The sequence below is a fragment of the Pinus tabuliformis genome, chromosome 5_1 (genome assembly GCF_031772625.1).
Source record: "Pinus tabuliformis cultivar Carrire ecotype Pingquan chromosome 5_1, CPIR1, whole genome shotgun sequence".
NCBI classification, from domain to species: Eukaryota; Viridiplantae; Streptophyta; class Pinopsida; order Pinales; family Pinaceae; genus Pinus; species Pinus tabuliformis.
Window position 1 is genome coordinate 960,394,786 of NC_142305.1, and position 21,849 is coordinate 960,416,634.

At 36.0% G+C, this 21,849-nt stretch overlaps 2 protein-coding genes across 4 annotated transcripts; both read left to right on the forward strand.

Annotated features, from left to right (window-relative positions):
* Window positions 1-1,862: 1,862 nt before the first annotated feature.
* Window positions 1,863-6,668, forward strand: LOC149167954 (serine/threonine-protein kinase GRIK1-like). The gene is made up of 8 exons (XM_089433266.1): window positions 1,863-3,780; window positions 3,954-4,130; window positions 4,262-4,303; window positions 5,094-5,189; window positions 5,414-5,480; window positions 5,784-5,899; window positions 5,985-6,063; window positions 6,181-6,668. Exons 2-8 carry the CDS (start codon window positions 4,098-4,100, stop codon window positions 6,351-6,353), a joined length of 606 nt encoding a protein of 201 aa, XP_089289392.1. The 5' UTR covers window positions 1,863-3,780; window positions 3,954-4,097; the 3' UTR covers window positions 6,354-6,668.
* Window positions 6,669-9,192: 2,524 nt separating this feature from the next.
* Window positions 9,193-13,107, forward strand: LOC149167955 (serine/threonine-protein kinase GRIK1-like). Of its 3 annotated transcripts, none has more exons than XM_089433267.1 (6): window positions 9,193-9,380; window positions 10,473-10,568; window positions 10,793-10,859; window positions 11,163-11,278; window positions 11,364-11,442; window positions 11,560-13,107. In XM_089433267.1, the coding sequence occupies exons 1-6, from the start codon at window positions 9,336-9,338 to the stop codon at window positions 11,730-11,732; spliced, it is 576 nt and encodes a 191-aa protein (XP_089289393.1). In that variant the 5' UTR covers window positions 9,193-9,335; the 3' UTR covers window positions 11,733-13,107. The 3 variants fall into 3 exon arrangements, with proteins under 3 accessions (XP_089289393.1, XP_089289394.1, XP_089289395.1); XM_089433268.1 differs by having other exon boundaries at window positions 9,193-9,359; XM_089433269.1 differs by lacking the exon at window positions 9,193-9,380 and having other exon boundaries at window positions 9,743-10,568; window positions 10,798-10,859.
* The last annotated feature ends 8,742 nt before the right edge of the window (window positions 13,108-21,849 follow it).

The following is a 21,849-nucleotide window of genomic DNA, read 5'->3' on the forward strand; positions in this document are numbered from 1 at the left end:
GTATGCCATAGAGTTTAGCAAACTATCGAGCACACCAATATTTTTTTCCACATCAATTGCCAATGGAGGGACAGGGTACCAATTCACCTATAACAGTAGTCTACAACAACTTAATTAAACACAGTGTTCAGACCATGAATGTAGTTTAATAGTGTTCTCTATGATATATGGGATTAACACTAAAGTATTTTAAAATGAATTTCCTCTAAATATTCATATTATTTAATGTTTACAATGTTTTTTAATGAAAGTGCAACATTCAAAGAAAAAACCAAATATGGAGAATGTTTCTATTCAGGAACCTGAATGCAAGCTATATAGAAGTGGATTTGAAAAAAAAATTAAAGACAATGTGATCACAATTGGAAGAAAATGAGACAAATTTGCATACTTATTTTTGTATATGCTAAAAAAAACACTAATGAATCTACAAAGAAGCGGTGACCCAGTATGAACTCCAGTTCACAACTTTGAAGCTCTTATCTAGCCAAGATCCATCCCAAACTTAGCAAATGTAATGTAGTTTTCTATATGCAAATTGACACTTAAGATATTAGTTTCATTATGAACATGTGACATCATATGTATAAGTTGAAATAATGCTTACTAAAATAATTAAATATAATGCGTACACCATAGATATAGTTTAATAGTGTTGTCTATGGTACATAAAAACATTAACTTATTCTTTATATGAAATTATAGAATTGTTCATCACTTTAGTTGTAATGGCATGGGTGAAAAGGTATGTAAAATCTAGGAAATTGAAAAATGTAAGGGGAAGTTTAGATGATACCCAAGAAAACTAAATTTCAGGCTAAGGTTATTAAATCTGGACCATCTGTACTTAGAATTCAAGCTCCTCCAAGAATTTTCATTAAATTTTAAGACATTTCTTTGCTGCGATAAAAGTAATTATATGATGCCAATGTGACGCCATGTTCACTGTTGGGTTGATTACAAATTTCAATATCTTATGATACTTTCGAGTTACCACAAAGACGCTTTACTTAAATGTCGTATTATTGTTGTGTTGTATATACGTTCAAGAGCATGACAAATGACATGGCACTTCATAACTTTTGTAGGTTATGTTTTTTTAAGGGATTTTATCAATATAATTTTGACAAAATCGTCAAGGTCTTATTAGTTTGTTGCTTACAGTGGAGAGTGTTCCACAACTATGAAGGAAAACCATGAACAGGAATCGAACCATAAAAACAGTAAAAGGGTGAAAATCACGAAAAAATGATCAAATAAAAAGTCATCATCCTTTCAACTTTGAAATCAAAGCAGCTAACCAATCAATCTGTTGTAGTTCAAAAAACACAAGCTCGGAGAGTCACATATGTTATTGACAATGTCTTTCCATGGTACAGATTCAATTGCGGGCAATTTCCCAAATTCATTGTTTCTTAAAAATCCTTTCTCCCATCCCCGTGAAAAATATTGACAAAGTTGAGATGTTATTTGAAGTATTCGCAGCAGAAACGATCATAACAGGGATAAATGTTTACAAACTTACGATTCGATTTTCTTGGCAACAACATGCAAAATTTTATCGAGTGTTAAAACTCTAACTAATATTATTTTATACGTAAAATTCGATAAATTTTAGTGAAAATTGTAGTACAATGCGGGTTTTAAAAATTGGATATATGGTTATTATTATTATTATTATTATTGTGAGTAATTATGAATAATAAATTTTTAATCATATAATTTAAGTGAAATTGTGAACTTGTAAAATTATAATGTTTTCTGGATTATGCTGAAACTTTCTAGATGAATTAAAAAGATATTTTATTTCCGAAAGTCATTTGTTTCACAAAATTTCCCATAGCTTAAAATTGTTTACCAAGACAGACTTTGGTTGCCAGGATAATTCACACATTAGCAACATTAGCTTCTTCCGATAATTTCAATCATACCTACAAAAGTTATAATATGAAAGCCAGGTTTTATGCCTACAGCCGCAACTACGACCGATATTATGCGATATATTTAGCGTGGAAGAAAGAAACAAAGAAAAATCTTGACCACTGATTTTGTTTGGGAAACTGCACCTACGCCATTATTGTTTGTTTATCTCTGTCATATTGACAGTATCAAACTTCAAACTTTCAAAGCACTTCACTGTCAAGAGCTCTGGGGGAATTCTTCAAGATATCGGTGTGTCAGTTGCAGATTATGGTGCTGGTAAGGTTGCAGCAAGCAAGTCCAGTGTCTCTGTTGTAAAATATGTGCTGTTAAGATGTAGCAATCAAGTTCTTCATACTAGGAATTCCCTGGTGTAATTCACAATAAAATAATATTGCAATTTGTGCATCCTCCTTGTAAAGGGGTGTGAGGCGGAGGGTTTTAAGCACCTTGTGCATGTAATAACTCTATTTATGATAGCTTATTTTTTACGGCTTTGTGCAACCCGTTTTCAAGCTGGGTTGGTTGCCAGTCCAAATATCTGCAGAGATCTTGGCCATTTCAAATTGATCTAGAATCAGTCAAGTTAGTTTTCTTGTAGTGGAATATTATAAAGACCTTTCCTTTTATGGTTGTGGTACACAACTTGACGAGTGTAACAATAGAAAAGCAAGCTAATTGTGTGGCCAGGTTTTTGATGGCAGTGATGGAACTATCCCTGAATAAAATGGTCATATGGGGCTTCATATTTAGATTGTGATTTTTATTCTTATCTATTGATGATGCATCTGTATATTCACAAACGAAACCCAATAGATTCGTTGCTGATTTCTTGGATCTGAGGGTTTCTATAACAAGCTTGGTACCAGAAAGCCACCCAAGATGCGACTTTGAATGGAGGATTTTGGGAAATCTCTAAACTGATTTTGTCTACTCATTTGCTACATGGCTGAGTTTGATCAGATTTCCAGTTGGTGCTTATACCAATCCATTGAACTGATAAGAAGGCCGAGTGTTGGTATTAAATGGATGATTGAACTGTGGAACCTTGCTTGCGGATTGAGTTCCATTCCTTTTATATTGGCCTCTATTATTTAATTATTGTGCAATAAGCACTGGTAAGGAATCAACGCTTTAATTTATACAGTGATGTATGAATAGCCATTTCATGTTTTTGCTTGAAATTGCAATATCCATCTTTGTCTGAGCTTCTAATTTTAAGCTTTTGCAAGTGGGGTTAAAGCTCAGCAGTGAAGATGGTTGTATGTTAAGGCAACCACTAAAGTTAAATTTCTTGAGCCATGAATAAGCAATTGGAGCCATGTGCAAATCTCTGGGTGATTTTGACAGAAAAGTACGCGCTGTCACGACAGCTTAACCAAATGAAAGTCCTCGTGTTCAGTTGTTTGCCCTCAAGGGCCACTTTAATTGTTCAAGTGGGCTGCTTCTTGTGTCTGATTCCTAGGCATTGAAATGTTTCTATCTGAGCTTTAGAAGGAAGCGATTTCAAAGAAAAATTGCAATTATTCTAGAACTTGGAACTCAGATAGTGAAGATTGCAGACGAAGAGAGTTGAATGGGGAGATGCTGGAAATTTCGGGTATTGTAGGCCCCATTCTTCCAGACGGACCAACTGCTTCCTTCCCCGAGCACTTGCTGGAATGTATCGGTCCAGAATGCAGGCCCCTTGCACTAAACCCTACTGGAAAGGGCGTTGGAGTCAACAGCCCGCGTGTGGGAGGATCACTTTTAACAGTTGAATTCCAGATATTAGTCAACAGCTTGCCAACAGCCAAACTCACAGTAGAATCAGTGGAGACAGTGAACAACCTCATATCCTGTACCGTGCAGAAAATCAAGGTAGCTCTGCACTGTGGAGATGCTTGACATAAATCTCTCCCTCTTAATCCTCACTGTCTAGTTTTTTTGTGTCCCCATAAGCTTTTTTGTTTTTGTTTGGTCCATGCCAATCAATGTTTAACGTGCAAGTTAAGGGGAACCCTAACCTTAACTGTGAATGTTTTCGATTTTAGGCCATGAATTCCAACGAAAGCAGCAGCATGTTGATCCTGCAAGAGACTTGCACAGACGCATCAGGGTCTCTTCTAGTTTAGGCTCCAGTGGACATAAACCAGCCAGACAGCTTCTTTCCTTGGCAATGCAATTATCAAACAAACATGATGTTTCACAAGCTTTACCACCATGCAAGGGTACTGGTTGGGGTATTGACGCCCCGCAAAATCTTAATCGTTTACTGCTCTCGTCTTTCAGTTAAACTCAATCATACATTCATGTACATGATATGACATGACGGCATTGATATTATTTAGCTTAATTGCAGGTTTTGGATGACAGGCTTTTGCATTTTTGTTCACTTATCAGGGTAGGTATGTTGTGTCTTTTGCTTGTTTAAATTCTGTTTATAATTCATTTCCTTTGTGCATAAGTCTGTGCATTAATGTGGTGTAGCAAAGGTTAATGCCTGCAAGAATTGACAGTGTTAGTCAAATTTTTTTGGTTTCCTACATAAAAATCAAGCAGGTTTTGTTTTGAAAGCCCTTTTTTTCACTGCAATACAGAAAGTTGGTATGGACATTTTAGCGTTTTAACTGCGTGCTGTCAATTACATATTTGAATTCAAGCATAATAGTGAATGTGTCAAGCATGTTATATCATATAATACAAAACATTGACAATGATAATGAATATTTTCATGTTTTCATATAACATATCTGGAGTAAGATAACAACGTGATTGCATTCTTTTGCTCATTGAAGTTTTTTCAAGCTTTTGTCAGGATTATTGAATGTATTAGAACTAATTCAGAATCTATTACTATTATTTTCAATATCTTGTTCTTTTTTTTCCTTCATTTCATTGGATAAATCATAAAAGGTTTTATTCAAGCTTTGATTCTGCCATTTTTTTGTTACCAAATTTTGAAATATTTACATATTGCATACCTTGTTTTCACTAAAACAATTTGAAGGAGAATACCAATCATTCTCTCTATTGTTGGAAAAATAAAATAGCTTAATATTGAAACTTATATTCTCTCTATTGTTGGAAAAATAAAATAGCTTAATATTGAAACTTATCTTCTTTTCACTGTGTTAAATTTGGACTTGCCTCCATCCACTTTCTTAGTTGGGAACCTGAAAATTACTGTGCAGAATATCTTTCATGGAGATATCAAACCAGAAAACCTTCTGGTTGGCAGCGCTGGAACAGTTAAGATTTCTGACTTCAGTGTTAGCAGGATGTTTGAGGTAAGAAAGTTGCTCTCTGAGTGTACCTTCCTTTCTGATAGTGAATGTGTTCTAAACATGACCTCTCAAACTGCACCTTTTGATAGTTATAGACAATTACAAATGCCGACTGTTGACTATTGTTAGGTGAGTATTTTTTATTAAATGTTAACGTTGGACAATGAGGATTCAGTTACTGGGAGGAAATGTTTTACAAAATCCAATGTTCCTTTGGATGTATACAGGGCAGCAATGATAAGCTTCGAAGGTCTCCTGGTACTCATGTTTTCACTGCACCAGAATGTTGCCTAGGTAGAGTGCTTGAAACTTTGCTAGTTATACAAATACCGTCTGCTCAAGATTTGGACAACCATTGCTGCTAATTTGTACTGTATTCGTATCTTCGATGATATATTGTCCATCTTGTTTGTTGTCAGATTACATTCTTATAGTCGACATATATTATATTTTCAATTCATGCTTGTTCTCTTGTAAATAAAAGCCTGTTCAATGAAATGAAAGACCAGAGGAAAGGAAGAAAGGGTCACATGTTAAAGGACAGATACTTCAGTTGTCAAAATAGGCCTGACAATTTTTGTTGCCTGTTTTCAATAGGCTTGACATATCATGGTAAAATTGCTGATGTGTGGGCATTGGGTGTGACACTATACTGCATGGTGTTCGGTTCTTATCCCTTCATTGGTGACTCCTTGCAGGGCACATATGACAAGGTAAATGAATCTCTGCTTCTTTTGACTTTTCAAACAGGTCGGATGGAGGGAAATACTTATTTTGTTGTTACTAGTGGTGGCTTAGATTGTTCATGATCCACTTGTACTTCCAGAGGATATGAATCCAACACTTGCAAACTTACTCGAAGGTCTTCTTTGCAAGGGTAAGTGACTTTTCTCAATTGAATGTTTTCCAGAGCAGATTTTAATTTTAAGAGTTGCATTGCTGCAAATTTTGAAATTCACCATAATAATCAAGCTGCCACTATTGGATTTCACAGATCCTAAGAAAAGGATGAGCTTAGAGGCTGTTGCAAGGCATCCGTGGGTTATGAAGGATTTCACGTCAACTGTGCAGGTTTTGGGGAAATGTGAACAGAGTAGCTCTAGATATCATTCTGATCATCATGAGCAAACTGTAGCTTCCTCTGAAGCATTGTCAGAGTCAGTTTAACAGGGATGGTTATGGTTTTTATTTTTACATATTTCATGGCTGCTTAGTCATGGAAGAGATGCTGTGGTTCTTCAGAAGAGAGGGTTCCTTTTCTCATTGTATTTATATTGAGTTGCTCTATGATGCTTGTACATTGTATATGCCTGTATGACTTTAGATATTCAGCGGCATGCTTTAGTTGGACTTCCTTCTAATGCAATTGGGACCTCAAAGGAATATTATTTGACAGTTCTAACCATGCAAATAATAATCAAGAATCACATGATATGGTGGCTAATGTTCAAACTTCAAACTTTCAAAGCACTTCACTGTCAAGAGCTCTGGGGGAATTCTTCAAGATATCGGTGTGTCAGTTGCAGATTATGTGCTGGTAAGGTTGCAGCAAGCAAGTTCAGTGTCTCTGTTGTAAAATATGTGCTGTTAAGATGTAGCAATCAAGTTCTTCATACTAGGAATTCCCTGGTGTAATTCACAATAAAATAATATTGCAATTTGTGCATCCTCCTTGTAAAGGGGTGTGAGGCGGAGGGTTTTAAGCACCTTGTGCATGTAATAACTCTATTTATGATAGCTTATTTTTTACGGCTTTGTGCAACCTGTTTTCAAGCTGGGTTGGTTGCCAGTCCAAATATCTGCAGAGATCTTGGCCATTTCAAATTGATCTAGAATCAGTCAAGTTAGTTTTCTTGTAGTGGAATATTATAAAGACCTTTCCTTTTATGGTTGTGGTACACAACTTGACGAGTGTAACAATAGAAAAGCAAGCTAATTGTGTGGCCAGGTTTTTGATGGCAGTGATGGAATTATCCCTGAATAAAATGGTCATATGGGGCTTCATATTTAGATTGTGATTTTTATTCTTATCTATTGATGATGCATCTGTATATTCACAAACGAAACCCAATAGATTCGTTGCTGATTTCTTGGAGCTGAGGGTTTCTATAACAAGCTTGGTACCAGAAAGCCACCAAAGATGCGACTTTGAATGGAGGATTTTGGGAAATCTCTAAACTGATTTTGTCTACTCATTTGCTACATGACTGAGTTTGATCAGACTTCCAGTTGGTGCTTATACCAATCCATTGAACTGATAAGAAGGCCGAGTGTTGGTATTAAATGGCTGATTGAACTGTGGAACCTTGCTTGCGGATTGAGTTCCATTCCTTTTATATTGGCCTCTATTATTTAATTATTGTGCAATAAGCACTGGTAAGGAATCAACGCTTTAATTTATACAGTGATGTATGAATAGCCATTTCATGTTTTTGCTTGAAATTGCAATATCCATCTTTGTCTGAGCTTCTAATTTTAAGCTTTTGCAAGTGGGGTTAAAGCTCAGCAGTGAAGATGGTTGTATGTTAAGGCAACCACTAAAGTTAAATTTCTTGAGCCATGAATAAGCAATTGGAGCCATGTGCAAATCTCTGGGTGATTTTGACAGAAAAGTACGCGCTGTCACGACAGCTTAACCAAATGAAAGTCCTCGTGTTCAGTTGTTTGCCCCTCAAGGGCCACTTTAATTGTTCGAGTGGGCTGCTTCTTGTGTCTGATTCCTAGGCATTGAAATGTTTCTATCTGAGCTTTAGAAGGAAGCGATTTCAAAGAAAAATTGCAATTATTCTAGAACTTGGAACTCAGATAGTGAAGATTGCAGACGAAGAGAGTTGAATGGGGAGATGCTGGAAATTTCGGGTATTGTACAAACGTGAAATGGTAACTGATAAGTCAAAACTGAAATCTATATTACAATTTTTGTATTCATTATGTATTCAAAACCAACTGTTTTTCAATTTTTAATATTGCAATTTGTGCATCCTCCTTGTAAAGGGGTGTGAGGCGGAGGGTTTTAAGCACCTTGTGCATGTAATAACTCTATTTATGATAGCTTATTTTTTACGGCTTTGTGCAACCTGTTTTCAAGCTGGGTTGGTTGCCAGTGCAAATATCTGCAGAGATCTTGGCCATTTCAAATTGATCTAAAATCAGTCAAGTTAGTTTTCTTGTAGTGGAATATTATAAAGACCTTTCCTTTTATGGTTGTGGTACACAACTTGACGAGTGTAACAATAGAAAAGCAAGCTAATTGTGTGGCCAGGTTTTTGATGGCAGTGATGGAACTATCCCTGAATAAAATGGTCATATGGGGCTTCATATTTAGATTGTGATTTTTATTCTTATCTATTGATGATGCATTTGTATATTCACAAACGAAACCCAATAGATTCGTTGCTGATTTCTTGGAGCTGAGGGTTTCTATAACAAGCTTGGTACCAGAAAGCCACCAAAGATGCGACTTTGAATGGAGGATTTTGGGAAATCTCTAAACTGATTTTGTCTACTCATTTGCTACATGGCTGAGTTTGATCAGATTTCCAGTTGGTGCTTATACCAATCCATTGAACTGATAAGAAGGCCGAGTGTTGGTATTAAATGGCTGATTGAACTGTGGAACCTTGCTTGCGGATTGAGTTCCATTCCTTTTATATTGGCCTCTATTATTTAATTATTGTGCAATAAGCACTGGTAAGGAATCAACGCTTTAATTTATACAGTGATGTATGAATAGCCATTTCATGTTTTTGCTTGAAATTGCAATATCCATCTTTGTCTGAGCTTCTAATTTTAAGCTTTTGCAAGTGGGGTTAAAGCTCAGCAGTGAAGATGGTTGTATGTTAAGGCAACCACTAAAGTTAAATTTCTTGAGCCATGAATAAGCAATTGGAGCCATGTGCAAATCTCTGGGTGATTTTGACAGAAAAGTACGCGCTGTCACGACAGCTTAACCAAATGAAAGTCCTCGTGTTCAGTTGTTTGCCCCTCAAGGGCCACTTTAATTGTTCAAGTGGGCTGCTTCTTGTGTCTGATTCCTAGGCATTGAAATGTTTCTATCTGAGCTTTAGAAGGAAGCGATTTCAAAGAAAAATTGCAATTATTCTAGAACTTGGAACTCAGATAGTGAAGATTGCAGACGAAGAGAGTTGAATGGGGAGATGCTGGAAATTTCGGGTATTGTACAAACTTGAAATGGTAACTGATAAGTCAAAACTGAAATCTATATTACAATTTTTGTATTCATTATGTATTCAAAACCAACTGTTTTTCAATTTTTAATTACACAATTTTTTTCATGTTTAACTTGCAACTAGATCGAGATGTTATTATCAAACAAACATGATGTTTGCACAAGCTTTACCACCATGCAAGGGTACTGGTTAGGGTATTGACGCCCCGCAAAATCTTAATCGTTTACTACTCTCGTCTTTCAGTTAACTCAATCATCCATTCATGTACATGATATGACATGACGGCATTGATATTATTTAGCTTAATTGCAGGTTTTGGATGATAGGCTTTTGCATTTTTGTTCACTTATCAGGGTAGATATGTTGTGTCTTTTGTTTGTTTAAATTCTGTTTATAATTCATTTCCTTTGTGCATAAGTCTGTGCATTAATGTGGTGTAGCAAAGGTTAATGCCTGCAAGAATTGACAGTGTTAGTCAAATTTTTTTGGTTTCCTACATAAAAATCAAGCAGGTTTTGTTTTGAAAGCCTTTTTTTTCACTGCAATACAGAAAGTTGGTATGGACATTTTAGCCTTTTAACTGCGTGCTGTCAATTACATATTTGAATTCAAGCAGAATAGTGAATGTGTCAAGCATGTTATATCATATAATACAAAACATTGACAATGATAATGAATATTTTCATGTTTTCATATAACATATCTGGAGTAAGATAACAACGTGATTGCTTTCTTTTGCTCATTGAAGTTTTTTCATGCTTTTGTCAGGATTATTGAATGTATTAGAACTAATTCAGAATCTATTACTATTATTTTCAATATCTTGTTCTTTTTTTTTCCTTCATTTCATTGGATAAATCATAAAAGGTTTTATTCAAGCTTTGATTCTACCATTTTTTGTTACCAAATTTTGAAATATTTACATATTGCATACCTTGTTTTCACTAAAACAATTTGAAGGAGAATACCAATCATTCTCTCTATTGTTGGAAAAATAAAATAGCTTAATATTGAAACTTATCTTCTTTTTACTGTGTTAAATTTGGACTTGCCTCCATCCACTTTCTTAGTTGGGAACCTGAAAATTACTGTGCAGAATATCTTTCATGGAGATATCAAACCAGAAAACCTTCTGGTTGGCAGCGATGGAACAGTTAAGATTTCTGACTTCAGTGTTAGCAGGATGTTTGAGGTAAGAAAGTTGCTCTCTGAGTGTACCTTCCTTTCTGATAGTGAATGTGTTCTAAACATGACCTCTCAAACTGCACCTTTTGATAGTTATAGACAATTACAAATGCCTACTGTTGACTATTGTTAGGTGAGTATTTTTTATTAAATGTTAACGTTGGACAATGAGGATTCAGTTACTGGGAGGAAATGTTTTACAAAATCCAATGTTCCTTTGGATGTATACAGGGCAGCAATGATAAGCTTCGAAGGTCTCCTGGTACTCCTGTTTTCACTGCACCAGAATGTTGCCTAGGTAGAGTGCTTGAAACTTTGCTAGTTATACAAATACCGTCTGCTCAAGATTTGGACAACCATTGCTGCTAATTTGTACTGTATTCATATCTTCGATGATATATTGTCCATCTTGTTTGTTGTCAGATTACATTCTTATAGTCGACATATATTATATTTTCAATTCATGCTTGTTCTCTTGTAAATAAAAGCCTGTTCAATGAAATGAAAGACCAGAGGAAAGGAAGAAAGGGTCACATGTTAAAGGACAGATACTTCAGTTGTCAAAATAGGCCTGACAATTTTTGTTCCCTGTTTTCAATAGGCTTGACATATCATGGTAAAATTGTTGATGTGTGGGCATTGGGTGTGACACTATACTGCATGGTGTTCGGTTCTTATCCCTTCATTGGTGACTCCTTGCAAGGCACATATGACAAGGTAAATGAATCTCTACTTCTTTTGACTTTTCAAACAGGCCGGATGGAGGGAAATACTTATTTTGTTGTTACTAATGGTGGCTTAGATTGTTCATGATCCACTTGTACTTCCAGAGGATATGAATCCAACACTTGCAAACTTACTCGAAGGTCTTCTTTGCAAGGGTAAGTGACTTTTCTCAATTGAATGTTTTACAGAGCAGATTTTAATTTTAAGAGTTGCATTGCTGCAAATTTTGAAATTCACCATAATAATCAAGCTGCCACTATTGGATTTCACAGATCCTAAGAAAAGGATGAGCTTAGAGGCTGTTGCAAGGCATCCGTGGGTTATGAAGGATTTCACGTCAACTGTGCAGGTTTTGGGGAAATGTGAACAGAGTAGCTCTAGATATCATTCTGATCATCATGAGCAAACTGTAGCTTCCTCTGAAGCATTGTCAGAATCAGTTTAACAGGGATGGTTATGGTTTTTATTTTTACATATTTCATGGCTGCTTAGTCATGGAAGAGATGTTGTGGTTCTTCAGAAGAGAGGGTTCCTTTTCTCATTGTATTTATATTGAGTTGCTCTATGATGCTTGTACATTGTATCTGCCTGTATGACTTTAGATATTCAGCTGCATGCTTTAGTTGGACTTCCTTCTAATGCAATTGGGACCTCAAAGGAATATTATTTGACAGTTCTAACCAAGCAAATAATAATCAAGAATCACATGATATGGTGGCTAATGTTCAAACTTCAAACTTTAAAAGCACTTCACTGTCAAGAGCTCTGGGGGAATTCTTCAAGATATCGGTGTGTCAGTTGCAGATTATGTGCTGGTAAGGTTGCAGCAAGCAAGTTCAGCGTCTCTGTTGTAAAATATGTGCTGTTAAGATGTAGCAATCAAGTTCTTCATACTAGGAATTCCCTGGTGTAATTCACAATAAAATAATATTGCAATTTGTGCATTCTCCTTGTAAAGGGGTGTGAGGCGGAGGGTTTTAAGTACCTTGTGCATGTAATAACTCTATTTATGATAGCTTATTTTTTACAGCTTTGTGCAACCTGTTTTCAAGCTAGGTTGGTTGCCAGTCCAAATATCTGCAGAGATCTTGGCCATTTCAAATTGATCTAGAATCAGTCAAGTTAGTTTTCTTGTAGTGGAATATTATAAAGACCTTTCCTTTTATGGTTGTGGTACACAACTTGACGAGTGTAACAATAGAAAAGCAAGCTAATTGTGTGGCCAGGTTTTTGATGGAAGTGATGGAACTATCCCTGAATAAAATGGTCATATGGGGCTTCATATTTAGATTGTGATTTTTATTCTTATCTATTGATGATGCATCTGTATATTCACAAACGAAACCTAGTAGATTCGTTGCTGATTTCTTGGAGCTGAGGGTTTCTAAAACAAGCTTGGTACCAGAAAGCCACCAAAGATGCGACTTTGAATGGAGGATTTTGGGAAATCTCTAAATTGATTTTGTCTACTCATTTGCTACATGGCTGAGTTTGATCAGATTTCCAGTGGGTGCTTATACCAATCCATTGAACTGATAAGAAGGATGAGTGTTGGTATTAAATGGTTGATTGAACTGTGGAACCTTGCTTGCGGATTGAGTTCCATTCCTTTTATATTGGCCTCTATTATTTAATTATTGTGCAATAAGCACTGGTAAGGAATCAACGCTTTAATTTATACAGTGATGTATGAATAGCCATTTCATGTTTTTGCTTGAAATTGCAATATCCATCTTTGTCTGAGCTTCTAATTTTAAGCTTTTGCAAGTGGGGTTAAAGCTCAGCAGTGAAGATGGTTGTATGTTAAGGCAACCACTAAAGTTAAATTTCTTGAGCCATGAATAAGCAATTGGAGCCATGTGCAAATCTCTGGGTGATTTTGAAAGAAAAGTACGCGCTGTCACGACAACTTAACCAAATGAAAGTCCTCGTGTTCAGTTGTTTGCCCCTCAAGGGCCACTTTAATTGTTCAAGTGGGCTGCTTCTTGTGTCTGATTCCTAGGCATTGTAATGTTTCTATCTGAGCTTTAGAAGGAAGCGATTTCAAAGAAAAATTGCAATTATTCTAGAACTTGGAACTCAGATAGTGAAGATTGCAGACGAAGAGAGTTGAATGGGGAGATGCTGGAAATTTCGGGTATTGTACAAACTTGAAATGGTAACTGATAAGTCAAAACTGAAATCTATATTACAATTTTTGTATTCATTATGTATTCAAAACCAACTGTTTTTCAATTTTTAATTACACAATTTTTTTCATGTTTAACTTGCAACTAGATCGAGATGTTATGATGTGCAAGGAAAGGAGACTTGGCATAAATGGCAGTTGCCTGTAATATTAGTTTTGAATGTGCTAGATTGTTGACACTGAAAATAATATTTCTTACACTTGGTGTGCATTTGGTCGTGATAATGTCCATCGATATTTTGTTCCAGTTTTTTGGTGGCTTGTAAGTTCAATGCATTATATCTTTATTTGTGATGTTTTTCGAAATTTCCATTTTATCATTAGATTTTTTCTATTCATTTGTTGAGGATTTGGTGAATTAATATCTAACATTAAGAAAAATAAGATTCACAAATCATTTTTTTGAGCAGCTGGAAAGGCATGACCCCTTTGAAAGTTGCAAGAGTAGGCACGTAGGCACAAGAAGAAGATCTAGAGCTGATGTTTGAGACATTTCTGAAGCACTGAAGACAGATAATGAATTTGGCATGCTTGCAACATTTAAAGTTGACAAGTTTTGGGATTCTTTCCAATTCTTTGGATTAGAATGCCGACAACCCTTTTCTAAGAATTTTCTATCCCCGGGCATGTTCTTGTTTAGTCCATAATTTATGTTTTAATTTGCTAAATATAAAATGAAATATAAAACAAATAAGTAAGCCAAATCCCCTTCAATCAACCTTCTAAAAAGGTGTGAGCATTGTGAGTCATCTGCCATGCTCCAGTGTTTATGTTATTGAAGAAACATAGAATGACTAAATGTTGAACCAATTGTTTCAGTTACTAGGCTTTTCTATCCGTTGAAATTCCTGCAATTACAGTCTTTTGACACATAGGCTTCCCTTCTGTACGGACCTGATCAAAGGCACTCTCCTTGGATGTGACATGCTTGAGATTAAAATCTTGAATTGAGTCAACTTCTGCCTTGCTTAACATGACAAAGCTTTCCACCCCCAAAGCTATGATATTTTTTGTCCCTTTTCTTCACGAAGTGTTTGCCTGTTGTGAACTCAACCTCTACATGCAGATTGCTCTCTGTAGTTTGGTTAACAAAAAACAATTTTATACTTAGACCAGGAATGTAAAAAAGTGTTTTTGAACATAAACTTTACCAGTTAGATGACCACCACAACAAATGTCAAAGAAATTTGTAGTGGTAATTAAATATCTCTTGCTTGCATTAATAGAGAACGATTTTCATGGGCACATTTTTAAAGAACATATCATTGGCTTAGTGTTAATGCATTTAAAAGATCGTATTACAATTTTGTTTCAATTTCCTTTATGTTTTCTCTTTTTCTCTGTTTCAATTTCCAGTTTTTAAAGTTGAAATGAGCTCTAATCTACAATGTTATGTATTGATAAACGCGATAAGACCTTTATCTCTGACAAAGTTTTTTCTAAATTAATAGATTGCTAACATTTGTTATCTATAATTTTCACAACAAAATCTGTGAGCATTCAAGTTGTCTGTAAATTTCAGATATCAGCGAGAAGAAGCAAGAATTGAAGCTTTGGTAAATCTCAAGACTTCCAAATCTGAAGCTGCAACAAAAAATCTTAAGGTATAAGGAGTGTGCCTATAAATATTGGACACATTTAGGAATATTTCTATAATTCTGGTCATTTACAACATTTAGAAAAAGTGAATAGACATGTTGATATTTAGGTCATTGACCTAATGCACACACTATATGAATAATGGATTTCCGCACTTTATGCCTTACGGCGTTTCCTTTGCAACATCTGATGCAAATGCTAGTTAAATTTCCTTGAAATTTACAATGCCTTAGTGAAGAAGATGGAGTTTGTAATTAATAGAACGCAAGCGTAATTAATACAAAGCGAAAGCATATTTACAATGTTAAGTGAGAAAAAAGGGGGATAAATATAACACATTAACATATGTTTTTTAGATTTGAGACTTGATGCCTACGGGAGAAAATATGATGTCATAAATTACTATATTTTTTTTATAGAGATAAAACCACAAAGACAAAGTATCATATAAAACAATTGAATTATTTTTAAAAATAAATAAATATAAATATAAAAAATAATTAATAATAATATAAATTGCAAAGTGTAGAAAAGACCTGAACTAAATATGACAATTTTTAACAAAAGACTTTTTTTATTGCAGTCAATAGGTTAAAATCGAGGATAGACAATTTTGTGTTACAAAATGTGATTGCCCATTATGAATGCAGATATTCATATCTCTTAGCTTTTATGTTGTAACTTCACATGAGGGCTTTTGTATCTTGCGGTGGAATGCACTCTCTTGAGTAGGGCATAACCTCATGGGAGGAATTCATTTGCATTCCATTTTTGTTGAAATTCCTAAGGTCAAAAGCCTTACCCTGCCTAGTACCTCAACGTTGAGTTCATGGGTTAGCGTATTGCTTGAATGGCTAATAGTAGGTATGACATTCAACATGGAGGCATACCACCCATGAACGATGCGTATCACATCTTTGTTATTGGCAAGGGAGCTCGTGGCCCTTTAGTAGCCATTAAGTTCTTAGTTGGGGGCAACCAAAAGATTGCATGCGCAGACATACTTCGAATTCCTTGTCCCCACGCACCAAATTTTTATAGGCTGAGAATTCACCTAGTGCACCCTTGTCCATAGTGTTGATGCCATAATTTGAACCTTCACGACAATTTCCCCAACTATGTGACAAATTCCAACCTTTGTGTGTCCTTTTATGCACTCTGAGAACCCGATGGGATCAGAAAGAGTAGCTTTGTCGTAAGCTTGGGAGGGGTAGCACCAGTCGATGCTTTAGTGAGTCATTATGGATTTAAAAGAACGTTGATGTAGGTCCAGCCGGTTGCAAAACCACTGCATCCAAGCCATATCTAAATCCATGTCAGATGGGTATAGTGCACAAGAAGGAAGTAATACCTAATAAAAGCCACCAAATCCAAGATTGAACCAACTTCTCACAAGTTTCCAAGACCTCCTTAATCAAAACATGGTAATATCCTATGGAGAGTTGCATCATAAAGAAGTTAGGAAGGAATCAAACCTTATAGCTCTAATTGGATAACCCTTATCCATCGAGCCTAACGATGACCTAGTAGTGGAAATTCTAGATTAGACGCCTACAAATCACCCTATCACTATGCAACGAAAGAAGGAGTACCTTGGACATACGTAGATTTCGCGAAACAAGTAGTGGAGGACAATTTCAGATGTTGAAAGATCAGATAGTCAGGTTTAACATCAAGAGACGTCACCATAACTAAATTTCACAAAGTCAAAGTGCATCCCAGTTCGATGACAGGTAGAGTCAGCGTGAGGACTACCCCCAAGTCCAGCACGTTGATGTACAAATGAAAGGGGACCAATCCTGACAAGGTTAGAGGGCAGGGAGCAGGGATGGGAATAACACAATCGGATGCATTGATGGCTAGGGACGACTCTAACTAGCCTTTGAGCTGACTGCCACCTGGGTTGTCCATTGTCGGGGAGCCTCTACCACTGCCATCTAGGACACTGGGTGCCTTCCACATGGAGGATAAAGGGGCATGAAAACCTATGAAACCTTGTTATAATGGTAACCAAAAGTTTCCCAAAAAATACTGTCTATGTTAATTAATAGTTTTGGAGATTTTATTATTTATGACAAAATTAGAAATCAAAGTATAAAATAATTATTTTATTTTAAAAATAAATTGAAATTTAAAAAATAATTCAATAATAATATAAATTCCATATATATATATATATACATATATTCTTGTAAAATGCTTTCTAATAAGATGCAGTGACGTTTCCAAAAGCACATTTCTCGAGACCAGTAGACAATAAAAGCGTCAGAGGTCGTAAGGTCCAATAGCTTGGTGTAACATCAGCGAGTATCATCTGACTTGAACTGCACTGAGTCAAAGTGCATTGCAGTCCAAGGACAAGTAGTCAGGGTAGGGACTTCCCATGCCTCCAATAGGTTGATGTGCCAAGTAAGTCACCCGACCCCAACTAGGATTGAGGTCAGGGGTCGGGCCTGGAAATAACAAAATAGGGTTCGCTGGCTAATAGGGCCAACTATGAATATCATTTTATCTCACTGCCACTTGGGCTGTCCATGGTGGTGGACCACCTACTGTCATGTGGCTCGATAGAAATACAAAAATAATTAATTATAAATTGAAAAGTTATATATATTGCTTTATTTATATTTTTATATATATCTAGGCAATTAAATCCTTAGCATAATGCTTCATGTATTGAATGAGGGCCCACCTCCAAGACAAAATTATAAATCATCATATAAAATAATAATTTTATATTTAAAAATGAATATGAAAAATAATTAATAATAATAATATAAATTGCATATATATATATATAGTAGGAAGCAGTGACGTGGTCGGAAGGATATTTCCTGAGACAAGCAAACAAGGACAGCGTCAGTTGTTTGAAAGTGTAATAGCCCAGTGTAACGATTAGTCGGGGTCGAGACTACCCACGGCTCTAAAAACTTGATGTACCAAGGAAATGGGTCAACCCTAACTAGGTTGAAATTCGAGGGTCATGCCCAGAAATAAGAAAATAAGGCGCATTGACGGAAAGGGCTGACTCTGGCTAGAATTTTAGCTAACTACAACCTGGCATGTCCATGTTGGCGGAGCACCAACTACTGCCATGTGGCGCAATAGGAATATAAAAATCTAGTTCGCATGCAAAATGTTGAGCCAAGTCCAACGTTCGACTTCTAGTCGGCTTATGGACCCATGATAAGATAATCTGAAAAAGGATTGAAAGACAAAAAGTAAGTTTAATTGGGAATCCTACCACCGTAGTCAGAACTGTTGTAGTCAGGAGTTCATAAAGAAATGAAGGACCAACACTCGAACCCTACCTCAAGCTAGGCCCGACCTCCTAACTGCTCCATTGGGACCTGCTCCGTTGAAAGATGAGTATTGGGTTTAATTGTGAATCACAGTCGAACATTGTTTCAATCATATCACAAATTGCCTTGTCATATGTTATTTCACATTATTCTGTGTACGATGATTATCACCGCACATTGTATTTAAAAACCAGCTGCAAACGCACAATAATGGCAGCAGAAGTAATCATTACAACATAAGACTCAAGGCCTTTGCACCAATCACAACTTAAATAAATAGAATTTTAAAATTTTAAAAAATAAATGATATTCATTTTATAATGTTAACCTTGTACATTGTTATTTAAAATTTTAAGTCAAAAGCTCGTTAATTTAAGTTCAATGCATATCGAATGCAAGATAAAAACCAACAACTTCATGTACAAAGGAAACGGTCCGACCTTGACTAGGACGGAGGTCAGGGGTTGGGCATGGAAATAAAACAATAAGGCGCACTGACGAATAGGGATGATTTCGACTAGCATTATAGTTGATTGCATTCCATGTTGGTGGAGCACCAACTATTTCCATGTGGCCCAATAGGAATATAAAAATCCAATTTGCATGCAGAGTTTTGAGGCAAGCACAACCTCTAACTTCTATTCGATGTTAGGACCCACGATTATGTAATTTGAAAAAAAAAAAAAAAAGATTTTAATTGGGAATCTTGTCACCGTAGTCAAAATTGTTGCAGTTGGGAGTTCATAAAGAAATGAAGGACCAACGCTCGACCCCGACCTCAAGTCAAGCTCAACCTCTCGACGGCTCCATTGGGACCCGCTCCATTGAAATACGAGCACTAGGTTTAATTGGGAATCATGCCTGAACGTTGTTTTAATCATGTCACAAATTTCCTTCTCATGTGTTATTTCACATTGTTGTATGTATGATGATTGTCATTGTACATTGTATTATAAATATAGCTACAAACACACAATAATGGCAGTGGAAATCGTCATTACGAAATAAGACTCAAGGCCTCTACACCAATCACAGCTTAAATAAATAAAATTTGTTTTCTAATGTTAACCTTATACATTGTTATCTAAATTTTAAAATCAAAATCTTGTTAATTAAAAGTCAACGCATATTGAATGCAAGATAACTTATCTACGGTAAGAATAATAATAGAGTGGGTATCATATTGTCCTATATAAATATTTGATGGTACACATAATTAATGGTTAGGACACTTGGATTGAAATCAAATTATATTAGGACCACATATAAATAGTAATTTCATGTACATCCTCCAATCAAAAAATAGAAATTTTAAATTTTAAAAATTATTTTTTTAATTTCCAAAATATTCAATTTAATTTTTAAATTTTAAACTACTTCAATAGAATTTAAAGTTTTTTTTTTCAAAAATTAATAACTAATTGAATTCAACTCATTTTTACTTGCAATCAATTACAATATAACCTTCCTTAAATAGATATAATAAGTGGGTTACATTCACTACAAGATAAATAAATAAATAGGAAGATTACATCCATTATCAAAATATGCATAGACCGGAAATTACAGGGTATTTATATACTAATTTGAGGGGGTAGGATGCAGGCGAATAGCTAGGGTTACAGACTTCAACAGGTGTTGATCTCCATGGAAGGGTGCAAAGGAGGGAGCTCCACTCCCTCCTACAAGTAGGCTGTGGCCAACAGAGGTAAAAAACCAATAGAAAATGATAGAGGTCCTTCATAAGAAGGGAAAAGGAACATTGAAGAGGAGCAAGATTGTACCAAATCAAGGGAGAATAACAGCACAAAAGAAAATGAGGAAGAAGACAAGGAACAAGGAACAAAAGACAAAGCACAAAAGGGACCATGTAAACCCAAATCTGAGATCACACCTAGAGTGGTTTTAAATGATCCTGCTCTGCAGGAGCACAGGGACCACATGCGGACATATAAAATCATTTCTAAATTCATGGGATTATGGCCCACTGAAAAAGCTTTACAGACATGGATTAAATACCACTAGAAACCAAAAGGAAGCATAGACCTACATCTTGGGTCAAAGGGATTCTTCACTGTGGTCTTTACAAATATTGAAGATAAAGACAGAGTGTTTAAAGGGGGGCCATACTTCTATGTAGCAGCAGGCCTCTATATGCGGCCATGGATTATGAATTTTGTCCTGGAGCGTGAGACGTTTACTTCGGTCCCAGTTTGGGTAAGACTCTACTCTCTACCTCTTGATTACTGGCAAATGGAATCGTTATCTACCATAGGAAATAAATTAGGGCGTTTTGTTAAAGCTTCTAAGGCCAACAGAAGGGGAAAATACACTTCCTTTGCAAGAATATGTGTGGAGATGGATCTCTCTGGAGCTCTACCAAATGAGGTAATCTTGGAATTTTTTGATGAAGAATGGGTGCAAACAGTAGATTATGAACATATTCCTTTCAGATGCCACAGATGCCATGAGCATAGGCACCTATTCAGAGATTGCCCTCTCAGTAAAATAGAGAGCAAGAGTAAAGCTAACACAATGAAAGATACTGAAAGCTTTCACAAAGTGGTGCATAGAGGAAAGGGGGGAAAAGGGGGCCAAAGAAACATCAAACAGAAGGGCAATAGGTTAATCAGAATAGGTTCCAAGTACTCAAAGAAGAAGAAGAGATAACAAGAGCAGATCAGGCAATGGGAGGAAGTCCAGTGGAGAAGGAGAAAGAAGAAGAATGTGAACAAACACAAGATATTAATAAACAGAAAGAGACCATGATGAGTGACGCAGAACTGGAAATGGACTAGGAAATGACCTAGAGTGAGATGGAAATGGAGGACCACGAACTACAGGAGATTCTTGATAGAGAACACCTAGATTTGTAAGTGTTCTTGAAACAGGGAACCATGGGAGGGGTAGGCTCCTTACCTCAAGAAGAGTTCAATAGGGTTCAACAGCTGTTCATATGGAAAACTCAAGCTAAAGGGCTGGAGAGGCAAAGAAGCAATGAAAGGCAAGGTAACGAAGGTGTGAAAACTATGAAAACCACACCAGGATTAGCACCTAGAAACCTAGGAAAGAAAAGAGGCAGGAAAAAGTAGAACGAGCTATTGATGGAATGTGGAAAGCTAATGATTGATTCAGGTAAGATGAAAGACCTAACCAGCTACTCCTTTACAAATCTTTAATGATGAAGTTCACATCTTGGAATATCAGGGGTCTAGGTAGTAAAAGAAAACAAAGATTACTTAGTAATAGAATGAAACAAGCAGCTCCAGATATTATCTTTATCCAGGAAACTAAATGTTCCATTCAAAAAATAAAAGAAATACATAGCAAATGGCTCAATCGATTTGAGTTTCTAGAAGTCAAAGCAGAGAATACAGCAGGAGGCATACTCACTCTTTGGAACCCCCAAAATATTGACATAATAGATGTTGAGGCATCGAGGAATTATTTATTAGTGGTTATTCAGCCTGTGG

Coding starts and splice junctions, on each gene's coding strand:
- LOC149167954 (XM_089433266.1), top strand. CDS start 4,098: ATGATGTTTCACAAGCTTTACCACCATGCAAGG. Junction 4,304..5,093: donor ATTTTTGTTCACTTATCAGG/GTAGGTATGTTG, acceptor ATTACTGTGCAG/AATATCTTTCATGGAGATAT. Junction 5,190..5,413: donor GTGTTAGCAGGATGTTTGAG/GTAAGAAAGTTG, acceptor GGATGTATACAG/GGCAGCAATGATAAGCTTCG.
- LOC149167955 (XM_089433267.1), top strand. CDS start 9,336: ATGGGGAGATGCTGGAAATTTCGGGTATTGTACAAACTTGAAATG. Junction 9,381..10,472: donor TATTGTACAAACTTGAAATG/GTAACTGATAAG, acceptor ATTACTGTGCAG/AATATCTTTCATGGAGATAT. Junction 10,569..10,792: donor GTGTTAGCAGGATGTTTGAG/GTAAGAAAGTTG, acceptor GGATGTATACAG/GGCAGCAATGATAAGCTTCG.